The sequence below is a fragment of the Oryza sativa genome, chromosome 1 (genome assembly GCF_034140825.1).
Source record: "Oryza sativa Japonica Group chromosome 1, ASM3414082v1".
In the NCBI taxonomy this organism is placed as follows: Eukaryota; Viridiplantae; Streptophyta; class Magnoliopsida; order Poales; family Poaceae; genus Oryza; species Oryza sativa.
In genome coordinates, this window is record NC_089035.1 from 13,484,469 (window position 1) to 13,502,157 (window position 17,689).

General features: G+C 43.9%; 1 protein-coding gene and 1 pseudogene across 2 annotated transcripts; both read left to right on the forward strand.

Moving 5' to 3' along the window:
• The first annotated feature begins 1,700 nt into the window (after positions 1–1,700).
• Positions 1,701–2,786, forward strand: LOC4326810 (uncharacterized). Its single transcript, XM_015788330.2, has one exon. It carries the CDS (start codon positions 1,716–1,718, stop codon positions 2,568–2,570), a length of 855 nt encoding a protein of 284 aa, XP_015643816.2. The 5' UTR covers positions 1,701–1,715; the 3' UTR covers positions 2,571–2,786.
• Positions 2,787–12,198: 9,412 nt separating this feature from the next.
• LOC9268814 (uncharacterized) lies at positions 12,199–17,335 on the forward strand (annotated as a pseudogene). The gene is made up of 5 exons (XR_001542468.3): positions 12,199–13,292; positions 13,403–13,453; positions 14,169–14,413; positions 14,504–15,264; positions 16,977–17,335. The product of XR_001542468.3 is annotated as an uncharacterized protein (transcript).
• Positions 17,336–17,689: the final 354 nt, after the last annotated feature.

Below are 17,689 nucleotides of genomic sequence, written 5' to 3' on the forward strand. Positions count from 1 at the left end.
TTCTGAAAAACACATTGAGGCTAACGCCTCAATACAGTTTAGTGATAGACTGATAGTTGAAATGCAAGGGCAGTTCGTTTTACAGGAAGGCTCATAAAAGATAAGCACATAGACACAAAGTCCTGAAATCTGCAAAAGGACTTACAAATAAATAAAAAAAAGCAGTCATATAAAGCATTTGAAATTAAAAATGCACCATCTAAATTGATAATCAAAGTTTGAAAATACTATCAACTTTTTCTTACATGCTAAATATTTATAGCCGCCTAGCCGGCTGAGTAATGCTTTTCCATAACATTGTAGGCCATACTTAGGCTGAGTAGATGCAATTCTTCTTTCTCCCACACTAGTTTTACTAGCTAGGGTGGGTAAAAAAAAAAAACCAAACTGAAAAGATTGGAACCGAGATAGAGCAATTCAGTTACTAATACGGTCTCAACATGTCACTAACCGAATTTTATTCAAAATTTTGTCGATTTGATCATCACCCTCAGCTAACCAAATTGATTGAAATAACTTAACAACACAATAGACCACCAAGGTTTCGTTCAGAAAGAGGATGTGCTGGGATTGATTTTTTAAAGAAACTTCTATGTTAAGAAGTTTAGCAATTCGAGAAGATTGTTAATAGAAAGTGATGAAGTAGTTGTTTCACATAGTTGTTTAGAACGCACTCTAAGCCCAACAGAGGAAATCCTACTTTCTTACCCATCCCAATCAACCCCACTTCTCCACTCACCTAGACACCACACGGAGCGCCACCTCTTGGCATTGCCTGACGAGCGATCCCGCGCTGCCTACTCCGCCTCTACCTGACAACCAAGCCATGTGTCACCTCCTGGAAGTTGCGCCACCGCTTCTCCGCATCTGCCTGAGGACCGAGCTAGCGTTGCATTCTACTGCGATGCCGAAGAACCCGAGCCCGAGTCAGCGCCACTATCCTCCAACCCGGCCTACACTCGAACGTCATCCAAAGCTTGAGGCATGCCCGCCAGCTGCATCTCCTCTAGAGGCTCTTCCTTCACTCAGCCTCTCCAACGACGATGACGACACCGGCCAACATTGGAGGATATGCGATTTTTGTGTGCCTAATTTGTTTTGATCTAAAATTTATAAGGGAATTGTGTAATTCTTTTGAATTTTCTAAAACTTTGGTCAGGATAGAGACTGAAATGTTTGGTCTTTATTATTTTTCAAGATCACTCGGTCTTTATGACCGGAATGTCAAAAATAAAATAAAGATTGATCTAATTGAATGTCAACCCCTACTATATATATCTTACTTTGGCGCATGAATGTATAGGGCTTGTTCACTTTATCGCGTTTTGGCATTACCAAATTTTGATAGCGTTGAATGTGTTTGGTTGGATACCTTTCCAAACATTGATGACGTTTTTGTTAGAGGAATTTTTGGGAACTACCAAATTTTGGTAGAATGACATTGATAAGCTCATGCTTAGTTTGTTGCAGTACCACCAAATTTTGATAGCATTGAAAATAGCGATAAAGTGAATAGGCCTGTAGACGAGATCAGAGGCCCAATTTGAGGCATATTCTCTCAACAAAATTGAGCCATGCTTGGGAGTTGGGAACCTCTCAAAATGCACCTAGAATTAACCTCTCACTCTCCAACAGAATGCCACACTGACCACAAAATATAGAGCTAAAAATAACCTACGCAAACTACACCCTCAAGGCCTCAACTGCCTCGACAAATGTTGTCTATAAAACTCCCGTTCTTGGCGATCCTCTTCGCTTTGGAGGAGAACCTTAGCCCTCGAAGGCCTCGAGCCCTCCCCTACCTTGTTCTACCTCCTCCCATGGAGGTAGAACAAGTTCTATCTATCACCTCCAACCCCAAGGTAGACAGTATCACCAATGGCGACAATGTGATCATCATCCCTAGTGTGAGCACGGAGGAGAAGGAGCACATCAATGGAGCTGCAGAGACAAATCATGTTGTGATGATCACCGCTGCTTCCATGGACAGAACCGACGGCGACGACAGGACGATGAAGGAGGAGGAGACGGACGGCATCGCCATCGCCAGGAGCGCCTCCTCCAACGGAAGCCGGCAGCAAGACAAGAAGCGGGGCGCGTTCGGCCTCTTCCGGGCGATGTTCATGTCCTTCAACGGCAGCGCCAGCATCAAGAAGAGGGCCGCCGCCGCCGCCGCCACCATGGGCTATCAGAAGAAGGCCGAGGCGGCCGGCGGCGGCGCGGCGGCTGACGTGGAGAGGTCGTCCAGCGACGTCGCGTCGTGGAAGAACCTCGTCGACGGCATGCGCCCGCTCCGCCTCCACGGCCACCTGGAGTACTACCCGCCGCCGTCGCCGGACAGGAGCGATGGCACGAGCATGACCAGCAGCTACTCGTCCGCCCAGGACCTGCAGGAGCTTGTCAATGGCCATGGAAAAGAAGACGAGGAAGAAGAAAAGAATTCTCTGGAGACGGAGGACGGTGGATGCAGCCCGAATCCGATCGACATGCAGGCCGAGGAGTTCATCGCGAAATTCTACGAGCAATTTAGGCTGCAAAAGTCGGACTCATTCAACAACCGAGCCTATTGATCGATCTCAGTGTTTTGATCTTGAAATTAGCATTCTTCTTCTCTTCCGATGTACATGGCGGATGGGGAGCAAGAAAAATCCATTGAAATGAAGTCATGAAGAAAAGTATATACCTCAATGTCGCGTCCATAATCACATTCGCTGTTTCTTCTCCATGTAATCTCCGTCCTTCAAAGAATTAATGGTATTCGCTAGATTTCAGATTCTTGAAAAGTACATAATAGAGTCGAGAAAACAGTGCGGTCAATTACATGTAAATTACTTTTTAGTTCTTACGTATTTGCTACACATCATTGTATGAACATAGGCAATAGGCCACCACATTGTTTGAATACTGAAATGGTGACGAATAAAGTACTGAAATTGGTATTATAAAAAAAATATTTCTTTTGTGTTTCAAAATTTGGTAGCAGACCAAGTAGTGACAGATTACATTATAGCACCAAAATAGGGTCACCTTAATTTCCTAATCAGGCTAGCTCGATCCTTTTTGTACGTGCTTTCTTCATGATTCCCATAGTCGCTGCTAATTTAGTCCCGTAGTTGCAGGTATTTTCAACAAGGAAAAAGTACACCAAAGGTTCCTCAACTTGTCATCGGGATAAAAAACGTCCTCGAACCGCAAACCAGATATGCGAGGTCCCTTAACTATAAAAAACCGGTCACCCGAGGTCCTTCGGTGATTTTGACCTCGGTTTTAGTCTACGTGGCGGCTGAGTCACCGTGGGACCCACGTGGGCCCCACATATCAGGGTTATCCATGTCAGCCTCTTCTCTATCTTTCCCCTCTTCTCTCCCTTCCTCATCTCTCTCTCTCACTTCTCTGCAAGCTGGACGGGGCGAGGCGGGAGAGAAGGAGGACAGCGCCGCGACGGCGGCCAGCGGAGGCGGCGTGCGAGTGCGGCGGCCAGCGAAGCGGAGTGGAGTGGAGGCGCGGAGCAGCGGTGGCGGCAGGCGGGCGAGCGTGCGGAGGCCGGTGGATGGGGAGCGGCGGCCAGTAGGTGGTGGTGGCGGAGGCGGAGACGAAGGCTGTGGAGGTGGCAGCCCCCTAGCGGCGGGCATGGTGGTCGTCGGCGTCGGCGTGCCCCGCTTCTCCCGGTGGTCGTCGGCGTCGCCATGGTGGTCATTGGCGTCGGCGTGCCCCGCGCCCGCTCCTTCCGACAGGATCCTCTCCTCCTCGTCGGCGTCAGCGTCCCCCTCGCCCCCGCCGGATCCCGCCACGGCGCGGTTGCTGGCGTCCTCCTCCTCCTCCGCCTCCGCATCGATGGCGTGACCCGCTTCTCCCTCCCGGCCACCTCCACGGCATCGTCCATGCCGGGTCCATGAGCATCCGGACCCCACTAGCGAGCTCCTGCATCAGCCCCTCCTCCCCCAGCATCTTCGCCATCACCGGCAGCTTGTCGCTCTCGACAAGCTTGGCGCACGCGTCGGCACCGCCGAGGTAGCGGCCCATGACAAAGAGATGCGGCGGCGCTGGGCGGGGAGGTCCGTGGCGAGCACAGCGAGGAGATCCGTGGCGAGCACGTTGTCGTGCTGGACCATGAGCCGGTGGAGGCTGCTGCGGGATTGGTTCTCGGTGCTCCCTCCCTGAGCACGTGCGCCGCCTGGGGGAAGCTCGCGCTGCCCTAGGAGCCGCCGTCGCTGGCCGCACCATCCTCCGGCGCCGCGCGCCGCTGTGGGCGTCCTAGCGCCAGCATCCCCATGTCCTGCGAGTGCAAGAGCAAAGAGTGAGAGGAAGGGAGGAGAGAAACAAAGAAACATAAAGGGGAAAGAGAGAGGGTGATGTGGACACCTGACATGTGGAGCCCACGTGGGTCTAAAGCTGACTCAGCCGCCACGTAGATCAAAATCGGGGTTGAAATCACTGAAGGATCTCGGGTGACCGGTTTTATATACTTAAGGGACCTGCATATCTGATTTTTTGGTCTAAGGACGTTTTTTATGCCGATGACAAGTTTGGGACCTTCGGTCTACTTTTTCCTTTCAACCCATAGATGGAGGTAGTTTCGCCCCTAGAGGAGCTGGTAATTTTGGCCCACTATTGCTTGTAATTGGGGCCGTACGCGCTAGTAGTTTGAGCTCATCGGCCGATTGGCGAGATTAAATTCGGCCTGTAGCTTCTTGTACTTTCGGCCCATAGGTTGCAGTAATTTCGGCCCACATGGCGTTGGTAATTTTGGCCCGTACGTATGCGTCAAAATACGTACGGGTCAACCGTCGAAGCCCTGTTCCGTGCCTACGCCGGAAAATGGCGGAAATACCTACCCGACCGGTCGCAACGGCGGGGATGGATGGTTCGACGCGGCGGTGCATTCATGCCGGTGGTACACTCTGTCTACGACGGATACACTACACGGATGCAGGCGGCGGTGGTGGGGCGCGATGACAGGGTTCAATTTCTCGTTTTCAGTTGTACTAGAAAATATGCGCGCCCGTTGGCGCACCAGTAAATTTATAGCATGTATATCTTATTTAGGGCTCATATGGAATATAAAAAGTTTATCTACCTCTTGTTTTAGATTATTTATCACTCTACCAAATTTCATATCAAATAAGGAGATGCGGCAAATTACATTGTTATGCTCATTTACTACATTCTAATAGTTTTGAAAAGTAATGTTAACTTTGATTGCCAGATATATGTGGCATTGATGAAAGGTGGAGATAGGGCAATTGAAATGTGAGAATGACCGGTAATTTGGAACTGATGAAGTAATATATTTTTACATGAGTTACTCTAACACCCATAAAAAATCTTTCAAAAGGTTAATGGAATTTAATTTTGTGTTTGTCCTAGAAGAATGGAATTTAATTTTATGTTTGTCCCGGAAGAATGAGAAGAACAAAAGTAGGAGTGTAATTAGTGATTGCCAATAATTTGATGGCAAATTTTGCTATAAAACACCTAATTTTTTTTTGTACTTTTCAAAAAGATGAGAATTTTTCTAGGAACAAAAGCTTCTAACCTGGGGATGTTGTGAAGATAGAAATACGATGTATGTTCGCGATGTAATTGGAGGTATTGGCAAGTTTAGAGTTGCATAATTTTTAAAGTATTACTCCAAGCCCATGTTTGAAGCATGTGGCCTCAAGGGTATTATTGTCTATTTGAATATTTTCTCTCTCCAATTGAAATGGAAGTGTCATCTAGCAAATTATCGGTTTTTTAGGCATATTTAAACCGTGACATATTTTACAATCTCTATTAGCAAATTATACAATATTTTGAGTATCCTATAGCAAACCTGATTGAACAAATGATTAGAGATGCTATTAGAAAAAAAATGTTAAAGTTATGTTCCCTCAAAACTGTGGCAATTTTATTAACCAAAAATTTGTGCATACAATATCAACAGTAAAACTGCACATTCGAAAACATATTGGTTCTTACTATTGCAAATTTTCATCCAATCTTTTACCCTATTTCTATTATTTAGTTTTTTTATTATTTATTTTGTAGAAATATAGGGTATCAATATGGTTTGGTATGTGACTCAATTTCCGGTTTTAACCATAATGTATTTTATTTATTCAGATAAAATTTGCAAAAGAATATTTATATATTTTTCTTTGTTATTCTTTTACTTTCCTTTATCCTATTTCTGCTTGGTACTGTGTGCACAATTAGCCTGAGAAGGCAACAAGAAATGCTGTAGCAGCGGTGCTGGACAACCAGGCCCAGTGCAGGCATGCGTGCTGGACTGTACACGCCAATGTTTTTTTTTTATTTCACGGTGAAACGTTAGGCTAATTTCCTCCACATGAACATGTGGCAGTTTCTTTGAGGGGGCAATGCCAAATTTACAAAGCTAGAAAATCTACACGCCTGTTGGCGTGCTGGTATATGTATTATCTTATTTAGGGCTCATATGGAATATATAAATTTTGCTTACCTCTTATTTTAGATTATTTATCACTCTAGACAATTTCGTCTCAAATGAGGAGATGCGGCAAATTACCTTATCATGCTCATTTAGTACATTCTAATACTAGTACTAGATATCTTAAAGGTGCTAGAGTCGCCGCAAGCCCAGCCGATCCACGTCATCAAATTTTGCACAAAACCCCTCGTTATTTTCATATTTCAAATTGAGTCCACGTGATCAGAGCTTTTCTTTCCCACGCGTGGACAAAATCTGGCCGTTCGTTTCCTAGGTGGTTCCGTCCTTACCTGGTCGTGGAATCGACGAGCGCTCCCCTCCCCACGTCGCCCTCCCCGATCCCCTTTCGCTCCCCCTTCCGATCGGCGATTCGTCGGCGGCGTTGGAGCCGTCGCCGGTTCCCCGCTCCCCCCTTCTTCTCCCTTCCCTGTTACGACCTCGCCGCCGGCGAGCACAAGTCGCCGTCGTTGAGGAAGAACGAGAGACTTGAGAAAGGGGAAAGGAATCAGAGGAAGAAGACGAGAGAGAGATGTTTCGTGATTTCTTTTTCTTCTTCCTTGACGAGTTTTCCGATTTGCTACAGTAGTGGCTTATATACACGCCACACGCTACTGCCCACTGGGCCCAACATATCAACCCCACACCCTTGTTTACGCTTTTCATAAGCTAAAGCGCATTTTACAAATACGTATTGCTCTGTTTCTTCAGTAATCTCAAGTCTGAATATCCTCCGATATGACAGTGCCGCCCGCCGGAGATCCAGCTTGTCCCAAAGCTGAAACTGCTGGAAAACGAGTACGAATCACATCATAATCCTCCCATGTCGCCATATTATCTGGCAATGAACCCCAGCGAACTCGCACTTGCACAATGGCAGCATTCCCTTTCTTGACCATACGGCAATCCAGAATTTCAGTAGGGATCAGATCCTCCACATCTAAAGCAACCACATCAGGTAGAGAAGTATAAACGGGCACATGAGAAGGAACAGATGGCTTCAACTGAGAAACATGGAAAACAGAATGAACTTGACTGGCTGGTGGAAGCTGCAACTTATAAGCCACCGATCCCACACGCTCCAAAATAGGAAAGGGACCGAAATACTTCATAGCCAACTTGTGACAAGGTCGATTCACCACAGATGTTTGAGCATATGGTTGTAACTTCAGAAAAACTGAATCCCCAACTTGAAACACCCGTAAAGTACGTTTAGAATCAGCCACCTGCTTCATATGATTCTGAGCTCGAGCCAAATGGTGCTGTAACGTACTGGAGTAAAAGGAACGAGCCTTCAATAATGCAGTGGCATCTTTAGAAGAGGAAGATTCATCTGAGGCCTCAACTGACAAAGACGGCAAAAGACCATAACTAGGATCTGACCCATACAGAGCTTTATGAGGACTGCACTTAAGCGAAGTATGGAAAGATGTATTATACCAAAACTGAGCTAATGGTAACCAGCTAGCCCATTTACTTGGAGTATTCGCCACAGCACACCTAAGATACATTTCCAAGCATTGATTGACACGTTCAGTTTGGCCATCGGACTGAGGATGATAAGCTGTACTCATGTTCAAAGGAATGCCAAATCTAGCAAATAAAGTCTTCCAAAATGAGCTAGTGAAAACCCTGTCTCGATCAGATACGATTGACTTGGGCATTCCATATAACTGAGCCACTCGGTCCAGAAACAATTCAGCCACTTGAGAAGCCGAAAAAGGATGCTTCAAGGAAAGGAAATGAGCATATTTGGTAAAACGATCCACAACAACCAGAATTGTATTAGCTCCTTTAGAGAGAGGAAGCCCCTCAATAAAATCCATCGAAATGTCTTGCCAAGAACCCTCAGGAATGGGTAAAGGTTGGAGCAAACCAGGATATTTACAGTGCTCATGTTTGGCCTGTTGACATACCCCACATTGTTGCACAAACTCCTCCACAGCTTGTTTCATACCAGTCCAAACAAAGAGCTTCTTCAGACGATGATAAGTGGCATGAATGCCTGAATGACCTCCAATAGGGGAAGAGTGAAAGACAGCAATCAATTTAGACTGTAATCCAGAGTTAGCTCCTACCCAAATCTTGTCATGTTTTTTAATAAGACCCCCAGAAAGCATGAATCCCTTGTCATTGGGACTACTCACAGCCAACTCAGTAAGAAGTTGCTGAGCATCAGCATCCGTTGCATAAGAATTAACCACTTCTTGAATCCATTTAGGATAAGGACCAGAAACCGTAGCAAATAAGTGTCCCACACGAGATAAAGCATCAGCTGACTTATTATCAACACCTCGTTTATACTGAAACTTGTATTGCAACCCAATCAACTTAGTCATAGCTTTACGTTGCAATTCACTTCCTAGTATCTGATCATCTAAATGACACAAAGATTGATGATCAGTCTTAATAGTGAAAGGGCCTCTCAATAAGTAAGATCTCCACTTGTCAATAGCCATCATAATAGCCAAGAACTCCTTCTCATAGATGGACAATTTTTGATTAGCCATGCCTAAAGCTTTACTGTAAAAAGCAATGGGGTGCCCTTCTTGAGACAAAACAGCTCCAATACCAGTTGCACAAGCATCAGTCTCCAATACAAAAGTTTTAGTGAAATCTGGCAAGGCTAACACTGGGGTAGAACACATAGCATGTTTCAGCTGAAGAAAAGCAGAATTAGCTGAGTCTGTCCATATAAACTTTGCATTCTTCTGCAACAAAACAGTCAGGGGTTTAGCAATAACACCATAGTTCTTAACAAACTTTCGATAATATCCAGTTAAGCCAAGAAAACCCCTCAACTCAGTAACATTGGTTGGAACAGGCCAATCTCTCATAATGCGAGTTTTCTCAGGATCGGTAGCCACCCCATCAGCTGAAATAATGTGGCCCAAATATTCCAGCTGAGAAGCTGCAAAAGAGCACTTGCTCAACTTAGCGCTTAACTGATGTTGCTGCAACACTTGAAGAACTGTATCCAAATGAATTGCATGAGTCTCCAAGGAAGGACTATAAACCAATATATCGTCCATGAATACCAGAACAAATTTCCTCAAATATGGCTCAAAAATGGAATTCATTAAACACTGAAATGTGGCTGGCGCATTGGTTAAACCAAATGGCATAACCCTAAACTGAAAATGACCATGATGTGTCTTAAAGGCTGTCTTTTCCTCATCAGTTTCCTTCATCCTGATTTGATGATAACCACTGCGCAAATCCAATTTAGAAAAGAAACGGGTGCCAGCCAATTCATCCAATAGTTCATCAACAATAGGAAGAGGAAACTTATTCTTAATTGTGATTGCATTTAGCCTTCTGTAATCAACACAAAAACGCCATGTGTTATCTTTCTTCTTAACTAATAAAACTGGGGAAGCAAAAGGGCTGCAGCTGCGAGAAATTAAACCCGATTCCAACATTTCCTGAACCTGTTTCTCGATTTCATCTTTTTGTGCAGGAGAATATCTGTATGGCCTGCTATTAACAGGTATGGCACCAGGAACCAAAGGAATAGAATGATCTAATTCCCTATGAGGAGGCAGTCCAGCACTAGGCTGAAATACTGAAGAATATTTCTGCAATACGTCCTGAATCGATGCAGGTACAGCAGAATCACACAATGGAGAGGAAAGACAGTCGACCACAGCTAAAGCCCAAATATCATTACCCACTTGCCATTTCATCATTTGGTCAGAAGATACTTCAGAAAGATACTGCAGTTGATGAGACTGAATACCCTGAAGTTTAACCAACTTGCCTTGATAAGTGAACTCCAACCACCTGTCAGCCCAATTGCAAGTCATAGGACTGAACTTAGAAAGCCAATCCATACCCAAAACTATATCATGCCCCCCCATGGATAAAACTTTCAATGAAGAAACAAATGTGCACCCCTGTATCCACCAAGAAAATTCAGAAACCTGAGCCTCACACTGTAAAGTTTCACCATTAGCCACCTTCACTGTGGAAACAGGAATTGGATCAGTGGATAGATTCAGTTTCGAACAGAGATCTGCATTGATAAAACTATGAGAACTGCCTGAATCCACCAAAATGATAACAACTTGATTCCCAGCAAGTGCTCTCAATTGCAAGGAATGAGTAGCACTAGTACCAGCCACTGCTTGCAAAGATAATAACATGTTATCATCCGGTAACTGTTCAAAAGCAGTGACCACATCCAAAATTTCATCAGTTAACACATCATCAGAAGAAGAAACTTCCATAGTTTTTAACTGAGCACCCTCTGTCTTTCCACAAGTATGAGCAGGACTATATTTTTCACCGCATTTAAAGCACAGTCCATGAGTTCTCCTATACTCTTTAAGCTGTTGAGCCTTCCACAAATCCCCCACAGGAACTTTTCCTTTATCCCCAAATTTCACATTCCCCACATCCTTCTTGAAGGCCACTTTCCGATTGCAAAAGGCACCCTCAAAAGCTAAAGCAACTCGGGCAGCTTGATGCACTGTTTCAGGTTCTTGAGCAGCCACAAAGCATCTCAATTCATCTTTCAGACCCATCACAAAACGGGACACCAAAAATAAACCACTAGTAGCAGGATCATACAGCCGAATATGATATACCAGCTGCAGAAACTTAGAGCGATATTCAGAGACTGTTCCTGTTTGAGTCAACAACAGCAATTCTTCCATCTTAGCACGTTTGATATTGATCTCAAACTCATTCAGTACAGCCTCACGTAATTGCTCCCAAGTAGGCCAACCCCTCTCCTGTTTCCAAGCCTGATACCAATGTGCTGCATCACCAATCATATTCAGAGAAGCTGCTGAAACCTTAAACCCTTCTGTGATTTGATACAGCGCAAAATAAGTCTCACAATTATCCACCCAAACACAAACATCTGTGCCATCGAATTTTGGGAAATCCATCTTTGGCACCCAAGAGCGTCTCCCCTGCACATCCGAATTATCACGAACCGGAGGTTGACCAGAACGAACAGGTACCTCAACTTCAGGTGGTGGTTGTGTTGATGTCGATGCCGCATCCTGAGACAAAGTCGGCCTCGGCGTCGGAAGTAGCGGTGAAGAAGGTGTTGCCGCCGCCTTGAGAGCCTTCGTCATCAACGCTTGCTCGCACTGGACCTGCCCCAACGATGCCATGGAGAGATCCACCTTGCTCTGCACAGCATCTAAGCGCGCACCCTGCTTCTCCAACTTGCTATCAATCTGCGTCAGCTGTTGACCCAACGCATCAACCTTGTCCACCTTCACCGTCAGAGCTTGCACCGCCGCCATCAGCCTCTCCTCCATATCGCCCATCGCCGCCACCACTTGCCGCACTTGAACGCCTTGCTTTGCCGGAGCCGTGGTGTCCCTCCTCCAAAATCAGCGAATCCTATGGACAGATTTACTGCAGCTCACCCAAAAGGGAAGCCACAAACTGAACTATGGGAAAAATTTTACCGCCGATCCGAGAGAATATGAGGAAACGCCCGACGGATCGTTCGGCTCTGATACCAGATTGTTACGACCTCGCCGCCGGCGAGCACAAGTCGCCGTCGTTGAGGAAGAACGAGAGACTTGAGAAAGGGGAAAGGAATCAGAGGAAGAAGACGAGAGAGAGATGTTTCGTGATTTCTTTTTCTTCTTCCTTGACGAGTTTTCCGATTTGCTACAGTAGTGGCTTATATACACGCCACACGCTACTGCCCACTGGGCCCAACATATCAACCCCACACCCTTGTTTACGCTTTTCATAAGCTAAAGCGCATTTTACAAATACGTATTGCTCTGTTTCTTCGGTAATCTCAAGTCTGAATATCCTCCGATATGACATTCCCTCACGGCGGCGTCGGGGCGGATGGCGCGTTCGAGCCGACGCCGTTGTCTTCCCTCCCCCCTTTTCTCCCTCTCCTCTCCCTCCTACCTCACCTTGTGGCAGCGCCGCCGGGGGCAGGACGGACGAGGCGCCCGTCGGAGCCGGCACAGGTGCTCCCTTCCTCCTTCTCCCTTCACTTGCGCCGGCGGCGGCGGTTGCGACGAGGGAGGACAGATGCGGCGCCCGTCGTTGGTGTTGCCGCCGACCCGCCGTGTCCCCTCCCTTCTTCTCCCTCCCCTTCTGGCAGCGGCGGCGAGGGACCTGCAGTGGCGGCAGCCTTCTCCGCTCGTCTCTCTCCTATCCGTCTCCTACAGTCGTCGTCCTCCGGCCACCGCCGTCCTCTGCCAGCACCTCCTCCGGCCCCCTCCACTCTGCCCATCCGCTCCACTCTTCCCTCCTACCCAAATCTACGGCGCCGCTCCGTGGTCGGCAGCTCAATTCCTCGCCGGATCTGACAGTTTGACCGGTGGAGAAGGAAGAAGCGGGCGGCCCGCGAGGATGGAGGAAGCGGATTGGCAGAAGTTGGCCGTTGAGATCTCCGTCAAACCTGTCCCCTTCAAGCATCCGGGTCCGACATCCTCTGCGCATGGTCTGTGACAGCTTGGTATAATGAAGAATTAGAAAGGATTCAGTTCTCTCCTTCCTGTTCTATTCTTTCAGCAATGGTTCAGGTCAACAAAAAAATTTTGGTCGAGCAACAAAGGTTCAGTTCTTATCCTTCCAGTTCTCCTTTTGTCTTGAATGTTCTTGAAGAAGCTATAAGTGGAACAGATACATTGAGATCGCTCCCAGTTGGATCATCAGCAGCAGGAAAGGTTCCGCCACTACCAGTGTTATGATCTTGTTTATAATGGGATGGCTACCACATATATTTTTCTATTTATAGGTTGACAAGAAATGTGCTCTTTTTTTTATGGTGTAACAATAAGTGAAGAACAAGCTCGGTCAGGCATTGTAGTCAGAGTCACCTCAGCCGCACAAAGTAAATTTAAGATATGAGGTTGATTATTCCTTCGGTTGCTCTGGAATTGAAGCTTTTATGTTCTGCATCTCTTTTGAATTTTGGAATATTATTTATAATTCTCTCAATTGCCAAATATTTCTCTACAGCTACTTTTCTTCGAACAAGAAATTGATGGAGGTTATGGACTAGCTCCGCAGGTACTTTTGAGTTTCATGGTTGATGTGTTCTGTGGTTTTGTAATCATTTGCCATGGATTACCACATGCCAATCTTTTATGTTTTTTATGAATGAATAGTGGAAAGACTGGAGGAGTCTCAAAATAACTTTAAGGGAAATTGAATTTGTCATCACCATCACAAGTCTAATTTTCAATAGAAACTTAAAGATGTAGATGTGCTAAAGCAAATGCGACCATTAGCCTGTCACCTCCAAAGCAACTAATCCTGACCTCCTGTCATCAACTGACAACCCTCCTCCCTGTAACAATCATGAAAAGAGCTGTGCCTGTGCAAAGCTCGAATTCCAGCTGAACTTGGCAAACTTGAGCTTTTTGAACTATAAGAAATTTTATCGTGTCTAAGAATTACATTGTATGCTTTATTTTTATTCTGTGCAATTGTTGACCAAATTTTGCATATAGAAATCTTGCCAACAACAATCTTCATGGTCCTATTCCTGCAAACATGTTCTTGCACTGCTCGAAACAAATTTAGCCTGTTGTGATGCAATTCTTTGTTCTGAAACAGAGTGAAACACAAATTCATCTAAAACCAGCATAAAAAAGGAATTTCATTAAGTCCATGCATGTTTCCTACATTCATAAAGAAAAAGCCGGGTTGACTTTCTTTACAATGGATACAACCTACGTTGATTGTATTACATAAGTTTCAAAATTGCAAACACTACTTTCAGGCATCCAAGCTGAGGTGAATCACATGAGACAAAATGGCAGTCTTGCTTTCAATGAAAGCCTTGTTGCTGGTATATTTCTTCATTTTGCCAGTGCAAGACCCACACTGGTCTTCCAGACCACGGAATGGTAGTGCATCAATAGGGCTGCAGCAGGGTGACACACCAGCACCACGGTTATTGGATTCAGGAGTTTGCCAAGAAGCAGCAATTAAATGATTAGCTTCCACCTTTAATTTTGCTGGCAGGTAGTCTGTCGACGGCTTCTTTTTTCCAGTTATGGCAATGTAGCTATTCTTATCAATTCCTCCCCTTTCTGCTATTGCCTGATTGTGCAGGTGTTATCCCAGGCTTCATGGACAACTCCGTCGCCTTGAGGAAATGAGCCTCCTCCATCCCTCCATATGTATTTCCTCCTCTGCTCTGTACTGCTTTGCTCTGCCTCATGCTTGCTGTCATGTGGATGTGCTGCTGCTGACCAATACTAGCTTATTGCAGTTTTCCTTTTTTGTTCAGGCCATTGCATTGCCTCTGAATCTTACTTTTTTTGCGGGGCCTCTGAATCTTACTTACTTTTCAGTGCTATATACAGATTCAGTTACAGGACACATAGTTCCTGGAGATGAAACAAGGTGTTTAGTGCGTATTACATTTACCATTTAGGATTTACATAGCATCATTCACACCTGATTAGCATAAGTTCCAGATAATATTTTATTATCCCCTTTGATGTTTAAGATGGTTGCCTCTTCAGTATCACATCTGGATCCATAGCAATTTCATTTCTATCGCTTTACTTCTCCGTGCAGGGAAAATAGACTGCACCAAGCATCAGTTAACGTACATTCAGCATAAGAGAGTTAAGCCCACTACCTAGCCGGCTCTTTGTTGCCAACTTATTGTGACTACTTTCGATTTTGGTGCAGTAGTTTTGGTTAGTGACTATTATATCATTTTTTCTTAAAATAAGGTCCCACATTATGGCTAGGTGTTGCCGCGAGGGTTGTGAATGTTCTTTACTTCTGATAAAAGTGAAGTGATATTTGTGTAGGTGATGACAAAAGCTACAATTATTCAGGGCTGTCATTCTCTCCTGCAGGTGATCTATTATGCAATTTACTGTTTGCTGTAATTTTACAGTGTCACTGCTCCCACTCTGCTTTTGAAAGCAATATGTCAATAATGGATTACATAAGGAAAGCTTTATTGCATCTGTCAGCTAACATTTCTTACGGTGTTAGGGCCCTTTTGATTCATAGGAGTGGCAAAGAATTTTATAGGATTCAAATTCCAACGGATTTTTCTTCCTATGTTTCCCTTTGGCTTATAGGACTATGTTCCTATGCTTCACTTTCATGGGAAAAATACCAAGAGGTATAACCTCTTTGTAAATTTTCCTTTGTTTTTCCTATGGCACTACCAAAGGGCTCCTATTATCTTTTCCTGTGTTTTTATTCCTGTAGAATTAAAGAAGCACACCACTTTTATTCCTGGGTTTTTCCTATTCGTGTGCTTTGCCTATCCTGTGAATCAAAGGGGCTTTAAGATGCTATGCCGCTATGCATAAGCCACCCTTACTTGTGTCATGACCTACTACTTCCTACTAGCAGTACATTTTTGGTATCCATATGGATCTTTTCTTCATGATGGTTGTCTCTACTTAAAGCTATGCATTATTCATACATGAATATTAAGTGAAAAACAAGCCACTCCCAACTTAACTTTTGTTTGATGGATATGCTAGATAGAAACCTAGGTGTATGTTCTTGGTCTCTTAGGTCGTTGTGTCACACAATGTTGTTTGTTGATGAGCTCCCTATATATATTGTTAGGTCAATTATGTTGCCCAACAAGTTTTTTGTGCTAATGTGAGGTTACTAGGCTCACAGTCCTTTAGATATATGGATTTGGTTTTGTTATGGTGACAGTTCGGTTTTGGATGATTGGATTGTTTTATTTTTTCATAAGCCCAGCAATATGATATAAAATAATGTTATTGAATATGTGAAGATTAGTGGCCATACAGAAACGCATGCCAAAACGACATATTTTCCAAAACTGAATTGTCTTCCTATGAGTTACATCCAATTTCTGATCCATATGTATCGTTGCTAAACAGTACTCCCTCTGTCCCATAATATAAGGGATTTTGAGTTTTTGTTTGTAACGTTTGACTACTCGTCTTATTCAAAAATTTTTGAAATTATTATTTATTTTATTTGTGACTTACTTTATTATCTACAGTACTTTAAGCACAACTTTTCGTTTTTTATATTTGCAAAAAAAATTTGAATAAGACGAGTGGTCAAACGTTACAATCAAAAACTCAAAATCTCTTATATTGTGGGACGGAGGGAGTACTATGTATGGTGGTTTAATTTTAATGGTTGCAAATCTTGGTTTCCCTGTAAGTAGCTAGCTAGCATGATTTTTTTTGTCAGGCATAGTTTACTCTTTTAACGGGCAACTTGTTTATAAACAAACAGCTCACGGGATGTTGGTCTTATGTCATTCTAGAGCACTTTTCAGAGTTTAATATGACACAAAGGCTTTCCAAACGATGGCGATGCCTACGGATAATCATTTTCCTGCTGCTCTTACATATTTCTATATATTATATATTCTTTTATTTACTTATTTATTTTGACTGATAAGAGCTGGAGACTGCGCTATATTTCATAATATATATTCTTCTTTTATGTTTGATCCATTTAGTTTGGTGCTCCCACTCTTCAGTCGGTGCTGCTTTATAACGAAACTATTATGTGCATTATATCGTCCGACATAAGTATAACCATTTCATGTTTGCAGGACCAAAGCTGCCATTCATACTGCTGTGCTTTTGTTGTGGATTGAACTAGCAGGAGAGAAGAATGCACATGAACTTATAAATGGACCATTTCCGGTAGCCACGAGTTCTCACTAGAAAAAGGCAGCTACTTTATTTGTCCTGTATATTAGTATATTGTTTATTAATCAATGTAAATGATCACTGACGGAGTACATGTATATGCATTAATCACCTAATCGTTCTGTAATATTTTCTGTTTAATTTTTTTTGCTGCGCGGCGTAGCGCGCAAACCCTTTCTAGTAATAGTAATGTTAACTTTGATTACTGGATATATGTGGCATTGATGAAAGGTGGAGATATGGGATCATGATCTAAAAATTGAAATATGAGAATGACCAGTAATTTGGAACTTTGGAACTGATGAAGTAATATATGTTTACACAAGTTAGTTTAACCCATAAAAAAAATCTTTCAAAAGAATGGAAACTAATTTTGTGTTTGTCCCAGAAGAATGGAATTTAATTTAATGTTTGTCCCAGATAAATGAGAAAAACCAAAGTATGATGTAATTAGTGTTTGCCAATAATTGGACAAATGATTAGAGATGCTATTAGAAAAAAAACGTAACGTTTCCTCAAAATTGTGGCAATTTTATTAACCAAAAAATCGTGCATATGGTATCAATAATAAAATGCACATTCGAAGAAATATTATTTCTTAGTATTGCAAATT